At 38.4% G+C, this 14504-nt stretch overlaps 1 protein-coding gene across 1 annotated transcript in view; it reads right to left on the reverse strand.

Moving 5' to 3' along the window:
- CFAP47 (cilia and flagella associated protein 47) overlaps positions 1–13814 on the reverse strand; it is a 278885-nt gene extending 265071 nt beyond the window's left edge. The window contains exons 1-9 of the mRNA XM_039552038.1: positions 13644–13814; positions 10906–11057; positions 8589–8704; positions 6386–6524; positions 3930–4158; positions 3147–3301; positions 2264–2397; positions 1445–1680; positions 709–901 (exon numbers count right to left, since the gene is read on the reverse strand). Coding sequence (XP_039407972.1) covers positions 709–901; positions 1445–1680; positions 2264–2397; positions 3147–3301; positions 3930–4158; positions 6386–6524; positions 8589–8704; positions 10906–11057; positions 13644–13805 — 1516 coding nt within the window. The 5' untranslated portion in view covers positions 13806–13814. The remainder of the gene's footprint in view (positions 1–708; positions 902–1444; positions 1681–2263; positions 2398–3146; positions 3302–3929; positions 4159–6385; positions 6525–8588; positions 8705–10905; positions 11058–13643) is intronic.
- Positions 13815–14504: the final 690 nt, after the last annotated feature.

A 14504-nucleotide genomic window follows, 5' to 3' on the forward strand; every position in this document is an offset into this window, starting at 1 on the left:
GTTCCCCCCCACATCAACACACAGGCACCAGTGCACAGGACAAGCCCATTGCAGTGGTGCTGCAGAGGCTGCAGCACATCTGATGCTAGAAAAAATCATGTTTGCCATGACTGGTTTACAATTCAGTGACAGCTTAGTCAAATCTACTGTAAAGTGTTTGTTCACAGAAAACATCTGGAATACAAGGAACAAATTAAAGGCTAATTATTGCTCATCCTGAAAGATTCTTTATACTGGCACGGGCTTCACAGGAGGGGAAGAGCCAGTGGACACAGAACAGGTAGCAGGCTGTATGAACTGGCAAATTCATCTGGCAGTAGTAACTTTGAATCAATAAAGAACATTCTGTTATCTTTCCTAGGTTCTTCCTGTGCTTTACATACCTCTCAATTTATTCCTGAAACATCTTAGCACTGCAGCAGCATTGCTTGCAAAAGCTAAACCTTATAAAAGTTATAAAAGTATGATGAGAATTTATGCTTTAAGAGTTCAATATTTTATAAAGTTATGGGAGGGTGTACCATTATTTTAGCCATTGTTTTGTAGTCTTATGGGACATATGTTATACAACTGACCATTCCCTGCAGTCCCAAAGAGATATTACTTATTACAAGCAAAGTAAACAGAGTAAAAAATTCTCTTTTAAAATGCTGAAAATGTGGGTTTAAAACATTTTATCACTTTTCACTTACGTTTTTAGCATCTTACCAGGATTAATTGTGAATAGAACGCTTTTTCGTTTAGATTTACACACACCAAGTAAGGTCAAATATATTTGATGAAAGGATTTTGTCTTCAAAACATCCACATTATTTTTATCTACTCCTGTACCAATGATATCAATAATTTGCTTCATCTCAAATGTTCCTATTTGACGTGGAGAAAATGAAAACTTCACTTCCTGGAAAAGAAGACTCATTATGAGACATATGAGGCAGAAAAGAGTCAAGTTTTGTGTAATTCTCTATATGACTGAGTCACTGAGTCACTTCTGTCCACACATCTCTAAGACAGGTGTTCAAAACTGGGCTTGCAGATGTACCAATAGGCACATAAAAACTAGCAATATAAGGTAACATAAAAGAGTGACACATCAGAACACAGCAAAGTCTCATTTGTTTACTTCTGAGAGAAATCTTCTGTCCTGAATTACAGGTTTGAGAAATTGTAAATGTTTCCATATTTGACTTACTTTTTGGCAAGGTTTCTTCCATTAAAAGAAATATTATCTTACTTGAATATTTTTTATTTACTGAAACAAATTAACAGTATCCTGCAAAAATATTTGAGTATAAATCAATCTTCTCAAATCAGTAAAAATTTAAAAAAAAATTTACAGAGAGAAAAAACCCTTTTAAAGTTGCCTTAGTACTACAATTTTTTTTCACATTTAAAGTAATACAAAGTAATATAAAGTAATAACCTAAGAGAAAGAGGGAATTACCTTTTCAGATTTTTTTTCAAGTTTTCCTCTTTCAGGAGAAATACTGAAGTGAGCAGTCTTGCGGAAGCTGAATGTCACTGGAAGGAACTCGGATTCATTTTTCATTGTGCACACAACTTGTGTTTGTTCACCCAAATAACACTCCTTAAAATCAATTACTGTTCCTGGCTGAAGAGTTAACATCACAGGAAACCCAGAACCCATCAAAGCTAAGTCCACGTGACAAGAATGACTCCCTGCATTAGACAAACAAAAACAAGCAAACAAACAAAAAACCAAAAAAACCAAACCCCTCTCACACCCATTATCTCACTAACAGAGAAGTCATGCTGTAGCTGTATAGTCACAAAAATAAAATAACACCACAAAGCAGAATGTTTTATAATGCAGTTTTTATAAACCTAACACTGAGATCTTTACTTATAATAGCTGTTAGATAATGTATACCCTCAGTAAGGAGATTGAGGATGATCACACACGCACTTGAAAATACACAAAACTGGTATTACAAAAGTGCTGGGGGCTTTTTATGTCCTTCAAATATTTTCACTTACAATTATTATAATTTATAATTAAGTTGTAGGTGTTCATTCGTGACACACATTAATCCCTCCTTCCTACTCACTGTTCAAAGAGGTTTTGGTGCTGAAGCATTAAAGATGCAAGTTAATTTATTTGTGTTGATACAAACAAACAAAGCAGATTTACCATAAAACTATTAAGATTATCAAGAATGTTTTTAAAAATTAAAATATCAAGATATACAATTTTATCATCCATATATATATTTCTGATGATGACTATACATTTCTAACATACTTGTGCTTGCTGTGGCACCGTCACTGAGGGTCTGTATACAGCCACCTCTCTTCCCAACAGATTCAAATCTCAGAAACAGGACATAATCTTGAACCAGTGATGAGTCCTTCACTTCAAGGTTTCTTTCAAATTTTCTGTAAGAATCACAATTTCTAATTAAAAGATAGGAAAAAAAATAAACCTCTAAACCCACAAAAAATCAAGATATATTTTTGAACATCCAGTCTGGCCTCTTTGCTGTCAGTAACAGCTCGAACAAATGATCTTCACACTTCCTTTCAAAAAAGGCAAATAGTAACAAATTTAAACTCATCAATATCTGTGTGATTATTAGACTGGTAATTTGATATCTTTTCCAGTCTATAACAGTTTTCTAAACTAATACCACATGCATAATAACTACCTGTATTTAGATTTGAGTAAGGGAAAATGGCAAGAGCACATTTGCTTTTTCTTTTCCTTATCCAAGAAGAAATGTTTGTTTATGTTTAGTTTTTGGTTTTGTTTTGGGGTTTTTTGTTTGTTTGTTTTTTTAATGAGATGAGAGCTCTCTGAAATGTTTCACTCTCTTGGTGGTTAACATATGACAAAATCTAATAAAATTCCTATTCTCACAAAACCATCTCAACCAGCTCTTGCTCCAAATACACCCTTAGTGTATTATAAAACATAAAATCATAGAAACACTTCAGACTTTGCTTTCTTATTTGCAGAATCACACCAAGAAATTCCTTTTAACACACATAAATACACAAGAAGTTATTCAGAAATAATTTGCAGACTTATTAGCTCAAAATTATTTTCTCTAACACAGATCTTGCAGAACAGTGCAGACCAATCAACTTGTGCATGCATGTGCATTTAATTGGTATCACTCACTCACTCTGGACTAAAGCAAAGTGTAATCAAAGATTTCTCATAAGGCAGCAAAGTTCCTTCATTGGGAACACACAAGATCAAGGTGGAAACATCTACATCTCTATTTTTCAGGCTTAAGTCTTGTAAAACAGCATCTGTATTCCCCTGAAGATCTGTCCCCTAAAAAAAAAATCAAAATATGGAATAGTTCAGCCTGCTTTTCTTTCCCTTTTGTGTTTTTTTCCCTACACATACATTTTCATGTATAACAAATAGAAAGACATAACACAGGAAATACATTGACATAGTTACACATCACATGACTAATAATTTTTAAATCAATTTCATGTCAATGTTTTGAATTCTCTTTTTGAAACATGATTCTCAGTCAGATTATTTCACTGAGAAAAACAAGTGAAACCACAGATGATTGACATCTTAGAACTCAAAAGTTTATTTTTGTAACTCCTAGTAAGTAATAAGAAAAAAAAAATTAGTAGGATTTAAAGCAAAATTGCTAAAACAAAAACCCCAGCAAAACTAAAAGAACCACACTCAGGGAATGCAATTAGCATTTTTAAGGTTAAAATATCACATAGTGAAACAGAAATAAATGAAAAACTCAGTTCTAGGGTTAAATTGAAGTAAAAAACATGTTGGTTGGACAGAAGTTTTGGAAAGCCTATTGATCAGGAAAAACTACGATATAGTAAACGAGACTAGAACATGAATGTTGAGAAATAAAAAATGCAAATGTAGAAATGAAAACTAGTTTTCAACTAAAATAAAAACCAGAGCAGTTTCTCACCATTTCTCCTCCAATGGCATTGTCTTCCAGTACGGCTACCCAATCCATACACTCAGGGCTTTCATTGTATAAATTTATTTGTTCAGTCTTTGAAGTCCCAAAGTAAAGAGGTCCAAAGTTAATGCATTTCAGTACTTTTCCACAAGACACTCCAAGAACTTTAAGAACTTGTTCAACCACAACACCTTTGATCCATACTTCAGTGCAGCCACGACCTTCCAACTCCACTCTACCAGTAAGAGTAATAAGCAGCAACATGTAATGTAGAGAAGTGTTAGAAATAATCAGTTTGGTTAGTTTGGTTTGAATTAGAATTTGTGTAAAAAAAAAGAAAAAAAAAGACCCAATCCAAGCTTTCCATAGATAAACTACGTGGGGAGAGCAGGGCAGAGGCCATGTCCTTGACAGTGGTCTTACAGGAATATCACCAATCAGGAAAAATCCCACCTTACATGGTGGAGTTTTGGGTTTGTTTTGTTTTTTGAATTTTTCTAAATGTTTGACATGATATGAATGACATCTGCAAAGAATTAGGAAGTGTCCACAGACAATACACTGCTCTTATCCCTCAGAGTCTTTGTATCTAAATACCAATTTTAGTGTATAATACCTAATTTTCTCATAGGGAACTGGAGCTAGAAGTTCATCTGAATAAGCATGAAAGAACTGCAGCTGTTCCTGCCTGGGAGCTGCATCTTGATGACACCACAAATGACCAACAGATCATACAGACATTGTACAAATTTTTGTTATTAGAATTCTACCGGAACAAAGCGTATTTGTTCTTGATGAACAAAAGAATCAAGTAATAATACACCCTGTTTTTCAAACAGAATCATCTGTCCTTATGAATAGCCTCTGAGCTGAAAACAAAATTTTAATTTAAAAAAAAAATCTTTGTTTTCAGTAGTCACATATATAATTACACAAGGGATCTGGGAGAGGGTCTCAAACTCTCTAAATATCATCTTGAAACTTTCGAAGAGAAGATTCCACTGAGAATAATTTTGCTTGCACATAGAAGGTAAATGTTTATAGACAACATGGTAAATGGAAATAACCATGGTGTTTTCATGAAAATTATACTCTCTCCAAATCAAATTCCTGTCAAACACCCATCACAAGACTTTAAATATAACCCTGTTTAAATACATATGTACACCTGTATACATATATATTAATATATTTGTGCAAGGCTTAACAAGAAAACGTAACATTTCATTTAGTCTAAAGAATATAACAATAACTACTGGGAAACACCAAATTCACTGACAGAATTAAGCAGAATTTAAGGCAGGAAAAGGGTGCAGGATGAAATCTGAGCTCTGTGTAGTTATGTTTTCTCAGCTGAATAGATAAATTATCTACTAGACTGCATGAAACAGTAGCCAAGATAAGGTGAAGAAAATAGTGATGGCAGCCTGGACAGCAAAAGTGAAGCATAAAGCAGGACACATAGCAACCAAAGGGTTGAAAGTTAGTAACCAAAGTATGGTATGAAGGAGGATGTAACTGTGAAGCAATAGCACAGATACCACCTTGCCTGTCACTCTATGAGAACTTTTCTCCTGCTGCTTCATTTCCTCTTCCAACAGGGCAAAAGCAAGAACAAGAAAAATTGAACTTAAAGTTTATCTTAATAACTTAAGATAAAATGGAAAGCTTCCGTATTCACCCAAAAAAAAAAAAAAAACCAAAAAAAAACCCCAACCCAAAAAAAAAGAACTAACCAGAAAAAACAACCCACAGAAACTCCAAACTGTGAACCAAAACTAAACCAAAACACCCAACAAACCAACCACACCCTATTCCCACATTGCCCAGAGAGGTTGGGGACATCCCATCACTGCAAGTGTTCAAGGATAGGCTGGATGTGGCTCTGAGTAACGTGGTCTGGTAGAAAGTCCCTGCCCATGGCAGGAGGATTGGAACCACAGGACTTAAATGTCCCTTCCAAGCCAAACCACTCAGTGATTCTATAAGGTAAGCATTTAACAGCAATCTACTCCTACAAGAGTTAGTGTTGCAAATACATTCCTTCCAGTGAAAATAAGATACATCAAAGAACACCATAATGTTTCTGACTCCTGAAACATATAAAGTTAAAAGAAAACAAGCAGTTACAGAAGCTAAGAAAAGTGAGGAACACAGGATGTGCAGAAAGGTCAAAGATACAAAAGCCCCAGGTTAGTTTTATTCCGAAAAATGTGCAAACATCCCAGATCATTAAGAATTATGAAAGATTTTTATTAACACAACCAGGTATACAATTTATGCTCCACTTTTCTGTGGAGATAATATAACAATCAAATTAATTTAATAAAACTAAATATTAAAGACAGCAACTGATGCTTAGGAACTTAACTTTTTTAGATAACAATTCATAATAAAGACAAGAATTAATAACAGACAAAAATGGAATTTATAGAGCTGTATTTCTTCAGTCATACACTCACTTCATCACTTCTTTGATGACTCCGGGTGCATCTGTGCAGATATCCACTTTAATTGTCCTTACTGATCTTGGCTTTACCACTCCTCTGGTAGGTTTTATGTTAAACAGGACAACCCCATCGTATGATATTCTAAATACACCTAAAAAAACCCCAGAGCAATAAACAGAACACTACAAATATAAAGCTCTAGATTTATATGCTTCTATTACATGCTTGAAATTACACAACACATAATGCAGATGTTCAGAAGCACTATGTTTTCCTACGAAAAAAAGGAAACATAGAGTTAACCTTTTTAAAAGCTATTTCTAAAAGAGAGTAGACATTATTTCCAGGCTTTAATTATTACACCACATGTCCAATTCCATTTTGCAAGCTATGATTGTAACAGGAAAGATATTCACATTCCAAACAAAAGTGACTATGTCACAAAACAGCTGTAAGTAACATTTTCAAGTTATACAAAGCTCTAGGGAGATACAGTAGCCAGGAAGTTAAGGGCATATTGCAGGTAAAAACAGCTTCTGTGATTTGGTCTGTACCTAACACAGCTTACTGCAGAAGAAAACAGTAAGTATTTCTAGGTTACAATAATATTGTTTAAAATGCAAAAAACCCCTGTATATAACAAACAACACTAATGATCTGTCATTATATCATAGACACAAAGAAATTGTTTAAAATGTATGAAAAATGCACTTTTTTATTTCATAGAAAAGATAATCTCTGATATGAGATCAGAAACAGGAATAAAGGACTTGTTTAGTGCATGGGATGACAAGTTAAATGCAATTCTCAAGTCTCAGGCCAGCATAGAGCACTTCCTGCTCATACAGTTTACGTGCTGTTACTGTGACCTGCTGTATGATTTACAGAGCCTACAGAAACACAGATTCAGCTGCTCTTCCCTTGTCTGCCCTCAAGACATTCTTTACCAACCATCACCTTTTTAGTAATTTTCATTCAATCCTATAAAACTCCACCATGCAGCCTGAATGTATCATTCAACAGAGTTTATACCTAGAAACAGTTCCCTATACATTATGAAAAAAATAATATCATACAAATTAGTTGTAGATGCATATGTACTGTAGGTTATCTCATTTTCTTCACCTAATCATAACTGCTAAAAGTAATAAGTTAGCATGTATGAGAAAGACATTATATAAACTACATACTACATCTTTAAGTTGAACTGGCTAGGAAAACCCTCCCCAGTAATTTCTCCTTTTGTTTAATGGAAAAAAAAAAATTAAAAATCTGCTTTATCTAGACAGAAATTTGATTTTTTTATTTTTGGGGGTTTTTCTGGGGGTTTTTTTGTTTTGTTTTGGATTTTTTTTAATAGTGCAACTCAGCTCTGTGTTTCTGTAATCATGTATTTTCTCTTGGTACAGTATTTCATATGAGAATCTAGGAGACAAATGTTCCCACAACCTTGGCCTAATGCAAAAAAAGACAGCCTGTAACGTAACAACAGCTGCACAAATGAGGAACCAAAATAATTAACTGCCTTAAATTTGTTGTTTGAAATTCAGCATAGTTGCCACCCTGCTTCTGGAGAAAGGTGTCTGCAGCTTTGTCCACTGCAAAAGGCAATCAAACAGGTTATTTGGATCAGGTAAGCATTCTTATGCTCATTTGTCCATGTTTCTTACTCTCCTTGGAATAGCTGCTCACAGAAATTTAGGGATGTGCCTGTTGTAAAAGCTGCAGGATTTCAAAAGTTATGGCAGCAAAATAAAAGGCCTCTCATTATCTCTTAGCAACAAATACAGTTCAATTCCCATCCTAGAGGACTTTAGCTCAGAAAGTGCAGGGAACTCATAGTTGTTTATTCAAGAGACAGGTCTGGGGATCACAGAAGCACAAAGCAAGGGCAGATGTAATTTTCTGCTGTCTATGCTGGGCACACTAAGGCAATGAGCAACTATTATTTTTACGTCTTTCAAATGGGACTCAAAAGTAGAGAACTCATAAAATTTTCAAAGTTCTAAAGTAATTTTTCTTTCCTAAATGGAAACATAGTAGTGGCTACATAAACAGCGGGCCACGTACAACACCTGCAGCTACAATACTCATAATCTACATAACCCAAAATTTCAGTTAATTGCTACTTGGTCACTGAAGTTTTAGCTTGCATAAAAGATGCTTTCCAATAAAATAAAATATTTGTATGATTTAATGCACACTAAATATTTACCTGAAGTTGATCCACGGTTAGCAATTCTAATCTCTTTAGTAATTAGTTTATTGTTTGCCATCATTTCACCAAAATCCATCTCTGACTCTATTTCCAGACAACAGTACGGAATTAATCTGCAGAGACAAGACAACATTATATTTCCCAGAACTTGAAAATACCTTTGCATTTTAAAAGAAATTTGATTAAGCACTCCAGTGGAAGAGAGTTCTCCTTTTGTCCTAGTTGTCCTATCAAGGTTTTGGCAACTCACTTCAGCACTACAGCATACTCAGGGAAGGTATAAAAGAGAGGTACTTATCTATCAGCCTGTTTAATGACTGACTATTCTAACTTTAAAACAATATAGCTTTAAACAATTAGTCAAAATTAAATGCACACATTTCTATTTCATTTTAAATACTTCATTACAGTACTTCAAATGAAACTATAATGGGTTAGTTGCATCACAAAATAAGACCAAATAATTCACCATAATCCATTATGAGCTGCCTGAACTAAAAGCAGTGAGGAAGCAGTGCCAATGTCCTTTTACAGTCCTGTGTTTGATACATACTTTATGTAACTTTAGCAAAACTTATTACAACAGACAGAAGTGGGTAATGACACACACCACAAGGTACTTCTATTATTTATTTAAAAGCCTCAGCCAATGTGATGATATCACTGTATTGGATACTTTTTAGGCATAATGAAAAGATCATGCCTCAGGAAACTTGTATTTTAAAGACTCCAATACAGTGACACCTCTGATCTCACATAAAACCGTGTTTCAAATCAACTGCATCCAGACATTCTTATAAGAAGCTTTACTGGAAAACTGAAACAAAAGTAATTCTCCTCTGAAGATTCAAATATCACCCTTCCCAAGTGGACAGAAATAAGCATACATTCTAAATGCAATGAGATTTTCTAATAGATACAGACCTGTGCAAAAAGGAGGTAATCACGTTAAAGGGTTCGGGGTTAGTGTTTTAATACAGTGTGAGGTTTATTTGCTTGCTTTAGTTTGCTGGCTGGGGTTTTTTTATGAAGCTGGAATTTACTGCTTTTGCATGACACAAAACACATTTTGGAAAATGCTGATTAAAAGAAATCATAAAGTATACTTTTTTTTTCCAAACACACATACACACAAAAATATTAAAGCCTGTCAACGTTTTCCCTGCAAAAGACACTTAAACATGAATGTCTTAGGTTACAGTGCAAGATGTAACCAAAAGTATGTATTCTATCACCATCTGTGAAAACCAGGTGGGGCAGTGTTCTTTGTCTCTTCCATGACACATCCCTGATAACTCCCTCCGGGGGATATCTTCTGTTCATGGGCCACCAAGCCTCACAGCATGACTCATAAAATTACATCATCCCACTGTGAGATGCTCCGCCCAGGGGGAGGAACCGAGCATTCCTGCTTGGATAGAATCTGAGGTCTGGAACACCACACTCAGCCCTTACCTACTGGGGTCCCAGAGGACAAGAGCTACATAACCACCACTGGGCCTTCAGAGGAGCACCAGACCCTTCTACAGGATCACCACTTCAACAGGACCACATCTATCACCTCAAGAGGAGTGCAGCCACCGTTTATTTGGACTGCTACCACCACCCTGCCCAGCAGGGTGTCAGGTCCTATTCTGACTCTGTCAGTGTTTCTGTACTATTGCATTTATTTTTAATATTCCTAATAAATTGTAGTTCTGACTTCAAGTCTCTCACTGGTTTGCTTTCAAACTAGTACACATGAAGATGTGAAATCTATTAATCTATTGGAAGTCCTTTCCAGAAAAGAGTCACCAGTAGCATTATCATCCTAAGTGGCCTTACCTTCACAATACTACCCTGATAAAAATTTTCAAAATTCCTTGAACAAGAGACGTTGCTCTAAACCACGCACCGTATTTGTAGAATTAGGCACCATATGTTTCACTATAATCCAGATTTGCAACTGTTATGAACAATTACTGTAAAATCTTTTGTATTATTGATTCAGTACAAAGCAAAAACATTGAGTAGTTGTTGACTTGTCTAATAATACAGAATTCAAGATTATCAACATTATCACAACCAAGTTAGAATAAGGCAAAACTAAAAACCCAGACTGTCTGGGATCTTAGAGGAACATCACAGCAATTAACTTCTTACCAATGTACTGCTCTGAAAAAAAAAAATCTTACTTTTGTAAGAAAACTTACTGTTTGTTTTCCATGCAATTGACAGACTAATTACAAAGCCATATCTGACATGTATAAGTAAACTTCCCACAAGATTAAACTGCAAATATTAACAGCAGCACATGAACTTCTGAATATCATACCCAAGCAGGGGGATATCAACTATGTCATCGTCTACTAAAAGAATTAATTTATCCTGAAGATCTTCTGCACAGTTGGGAGTATATTCCACAACAGCTTTCACTTGAAGTCCAGACGCAATGGGTTTTTCTGGATTTTCCACAATCAATTTAAACTGAAATTAAAAAAAAAAAAAGTTTTTAATTGTTACACATTTCTAGATTAAGAAGGATATACATGTAGTTAATTTTCAGAAGAACACAAATGTTGATTTAAAACTTACCATGAACTTATATGTAGGATTTTATAATTTTACCTCCCTGTTTACTGAAGTTCAGACTTTTTACAGGAAAAGAGAGAGACAGAATGAATTAGCAAAATTTTCTAGTCTTTCCAAGAGAGCTACAGCTTTTCCTACTGTTGCAAAAAACCTTCTGAAGCAACACAAAATTAAATCAACTATTATTCAGAGAAGAATATCTTTAGTGCCTGAGAAAAGTACAAGGATTAAGTCTCAGTTCAAAGCAGCAACAAAAGGGGACAGGTAAGAGTTTCCTGTAGGTCTGACTGACATCAACAGAAAGTCTCACTGCACATTAAAAATCTGCTTGAAAGGCACCTCCAGTCTTGGGGGTCAAATGAAAAAGAAAAAAAACCAGAAGCAGCTGACAGAGAGCACCCCTTCCTCTCTCAAAAAAATAGTGCTGCATTTGGTGTTAGTAACCTCCTGTTTAAATCCAACACCCCCTGCACCTGTCCTTCAACAGAAGATACAAGTAACCCACTAGCACATAGAGGGAAATGCAGCCTTTCCCACATTCCTAGGAAAGCCTCATAGTAAAGTCTAGAGCTCCTCTGGTGGTTCAGTCTCCTTACAATTCACAGTACCCCATGCACAGTGGTCTTCTGCTATTTATGTCCAGGTTAAATATTTTTTATTTCTGAAAGACAGAAATACTTCCCAGTATTCTCTAAGTTTTCTGTTCTAATTTATGTTTTAAATACACAAACATAATTTACTACTTGCTGTTTCTGCTGTCTGAGCATCTCCTATTCCTTTAGAGTCCTCCTAGCAGTATAAATACTCAACTAAAGGAAATTTGTTATGTCATGCACATCATGATTATGGGCTTGATATTGAAAGAGTGGCCATGTTTTAATTCTGAGGTGTGTAGAATCTATCTGTTCTCTAAAAAGAATTAAACATCCAAGCTTTTTCATTTTATACAAGACAAAATTGTTCTATTGTACTAGGAACATACAATGGAGCCTATGGAAAACTGCTTTGTGAGCTTAATTCCTTGAAAGGCATTTCTTGGCCATGCACTATGACAGCTCAAGAAAGGTTATTTTTCAGTGCTTCCACTCTGTGTATGTAATGCATCAGAATGTACTTCAGAGGAGTCATACACTTCAGAGCCTTGTAATCACAGATAGCAACACAAGGTCTGGGAATGAAAAGGGGCATCACAACAGACCTTCCTGGAACGGAGGCTGTGAAGTGGAATCTTGTTCCCTAGCTGTTATCTTGGTCATCTCCTGTACAATGGTATAAAAATATACAGCAAAAGGCAAGAGTTAAGCACAGAGGGGAAAACCACAAAGCTATGATTTAGTAACCTTTCTCTTTTCTAAAATTGACTCTGCCTTTCCACTTCTGGAGCACATGAAAAATGGATAAGGCTGATAAAAACTAACAAAACAGAGTAAGCACAGCCCTACCAAATCAAGCACTCTTGACAGTTTCCAGCTCATACCAAAAGTCTTCAGCTACAGTTTAATAAGAATCAAGCTGCCACTCTTGCCCTCAAAAAGAAAGGCTCACTACTCAGTGAAATTATTCAAGGTACTTCAATTATCTGAAAATCATATTGATGACCACCCTGAATTATAGTTCAAGTTGCCATGAACACAAAGCATCATCAGCTTTTGCTCAGCCCCTGATGCCAGTTCATTCCAACCTTTTGATCTTAATTTTGACATCATTTACAAACAATAAACTACTAACCACAGCAGGGTTTTGCTGGAGCCACATAGGTTAGGAAGGCTCAACTGGTTAGAATAGTAAAGATGCATTTGCCCTTAAAAAGTCTGGCAATGCAGTGACTTTTCCAGAACTTATCAGATGTTATTAATAGCAGTCATACTATCTTGAGAAAAGATTGCAAACCTCCTCTTTTCTGAGAAAATTTAAACTACTTCTTTTTTGAGAAAGCTCTCATCAAGCAAATACTACAAGGGGACTATTCCAGTCAAAAAACTTAAAAGTATACAACTCCGAAATGAGGTAAGAGAGCTGTCACTTCCCAGATTTGGGGTTCACACCGCAGCAAAGTGACCCATTTTTACAGAATGCTCCCCGAAGTTACAAGGAACTCGTGGGCTTCTTGCGGGACGAATTCTGGAGAGCGCGAAGCCAGCCAAGAAGGCAAAGCAGGATTTGCTGCCGACAAGGGAGTTGATCACAGAACCGCTAAGGCTGGAAAAGACCTCCAGCACCATCGAGTCCAACTGTTAATGGTCCATGTAGTAAGGAAAGCCTGTTTATTTCTACTGAAACTATGGGTTTAAGAAAGAAGGAGCTCTCTCTAAACTGCTCACAACCTCGGGAGAATAAAGAGCCCGGAAGCTCAGAGTTCCCTTCGTTCTGCTGCTGCTCCCGCGGGCTGGAGGCGCGCCGCAGGAAAACCCAGCGCGGCCGCTGTGTGCAGAGAGGCGGCCGCGGGCACCCCCCGCCGCCTCCCTCCCGGCCGGCCCTCACCTGGGGCCGGTTCGGCGGCAGCAGCTGCAGGCGGCAGGTGCCCGCCCGCAGGTTCTGCACGGTGAGAGCGGCGCGGTAGCGGCGCCCCGGGACCGTGTCGCTGAAGCGCAGCTCGGCCGGGTCGATGCGCACCCCGCACACGTCCCGCCACCGGCCCGCCATGGCCCAGCCGGCCGCCAGCGGCCGCTTAGCAACGGACGCGGAGCGCTGATTGGCGGAAAAGACGCGGAGGGGCCAAAACCCACCAATCGGAAGAGGAGAAGCGGGCGGGCTCGGGTGAGCTCGGCTGGGCTCGGCTGGGCTCGGCTCGGCTCGGCTCGAGTCGGCTCGGCTCGGTTCGGCTGGGCTCGGCTCGGCTCGGCTGGGCTCGGCTGGGCTCGGCTCGGCTCGGCTCGAGTCGGCTCGGCTCGGCTCGGCTCGGCTCGGCTCGGCTCGAGTCGGCTCGGCTCGGTTCGGCTGGGCTCGGCTCGGCTCGGCTGGGCTCGGCTCGGCTCGGCTGGGCTCGGCTCGAGTCGGCTCGGCTCGGCTCGGCTCGGCTCGGCTCGGCTCGAGTCGGCTCGGCTCGGTTCGGCTGGGCTCGGCTCGGCTCGGCTGGGCTCGGCTCGGCTCGGCTCGGCTCGGCTCGAGTCGGCTCGGCTCGGCTCGGCTCGGCTCGGCTCGGCTCGGCTCGAGTCGGCTCGGCTCGGTTCGGCTGGGCTCGGCTCGGCTCGGCTGGGCTCGGCTCGGCTCGGCTGGGCTCGGCTCGAGTCGGCTCGGCTCGGCTCGGCTCGGCTCGGCTCGGCTCGAGTCGGCTCGGCTCGGTTCGGCTGGGCTCGGCTCGGCTCGGCTGGGCTCGGCTCGGCTCGGCTGGGCTCGGCTCGA

The sequence above is a fragment of the Corvus cornix genome, chromosome 1 (assembly GCF_000738735.6).
Source record: "Corvus cornix cornix isolate S_Up_H32 chromosome 1, ASM73873v5, whole genome shotgun sequence".
NCBI classification, from domain to species: Eukaryota; Metazoa; Chordata; class Aves; order Passeriformes; family Corvidae; genus Corvus; species Corvus cornix.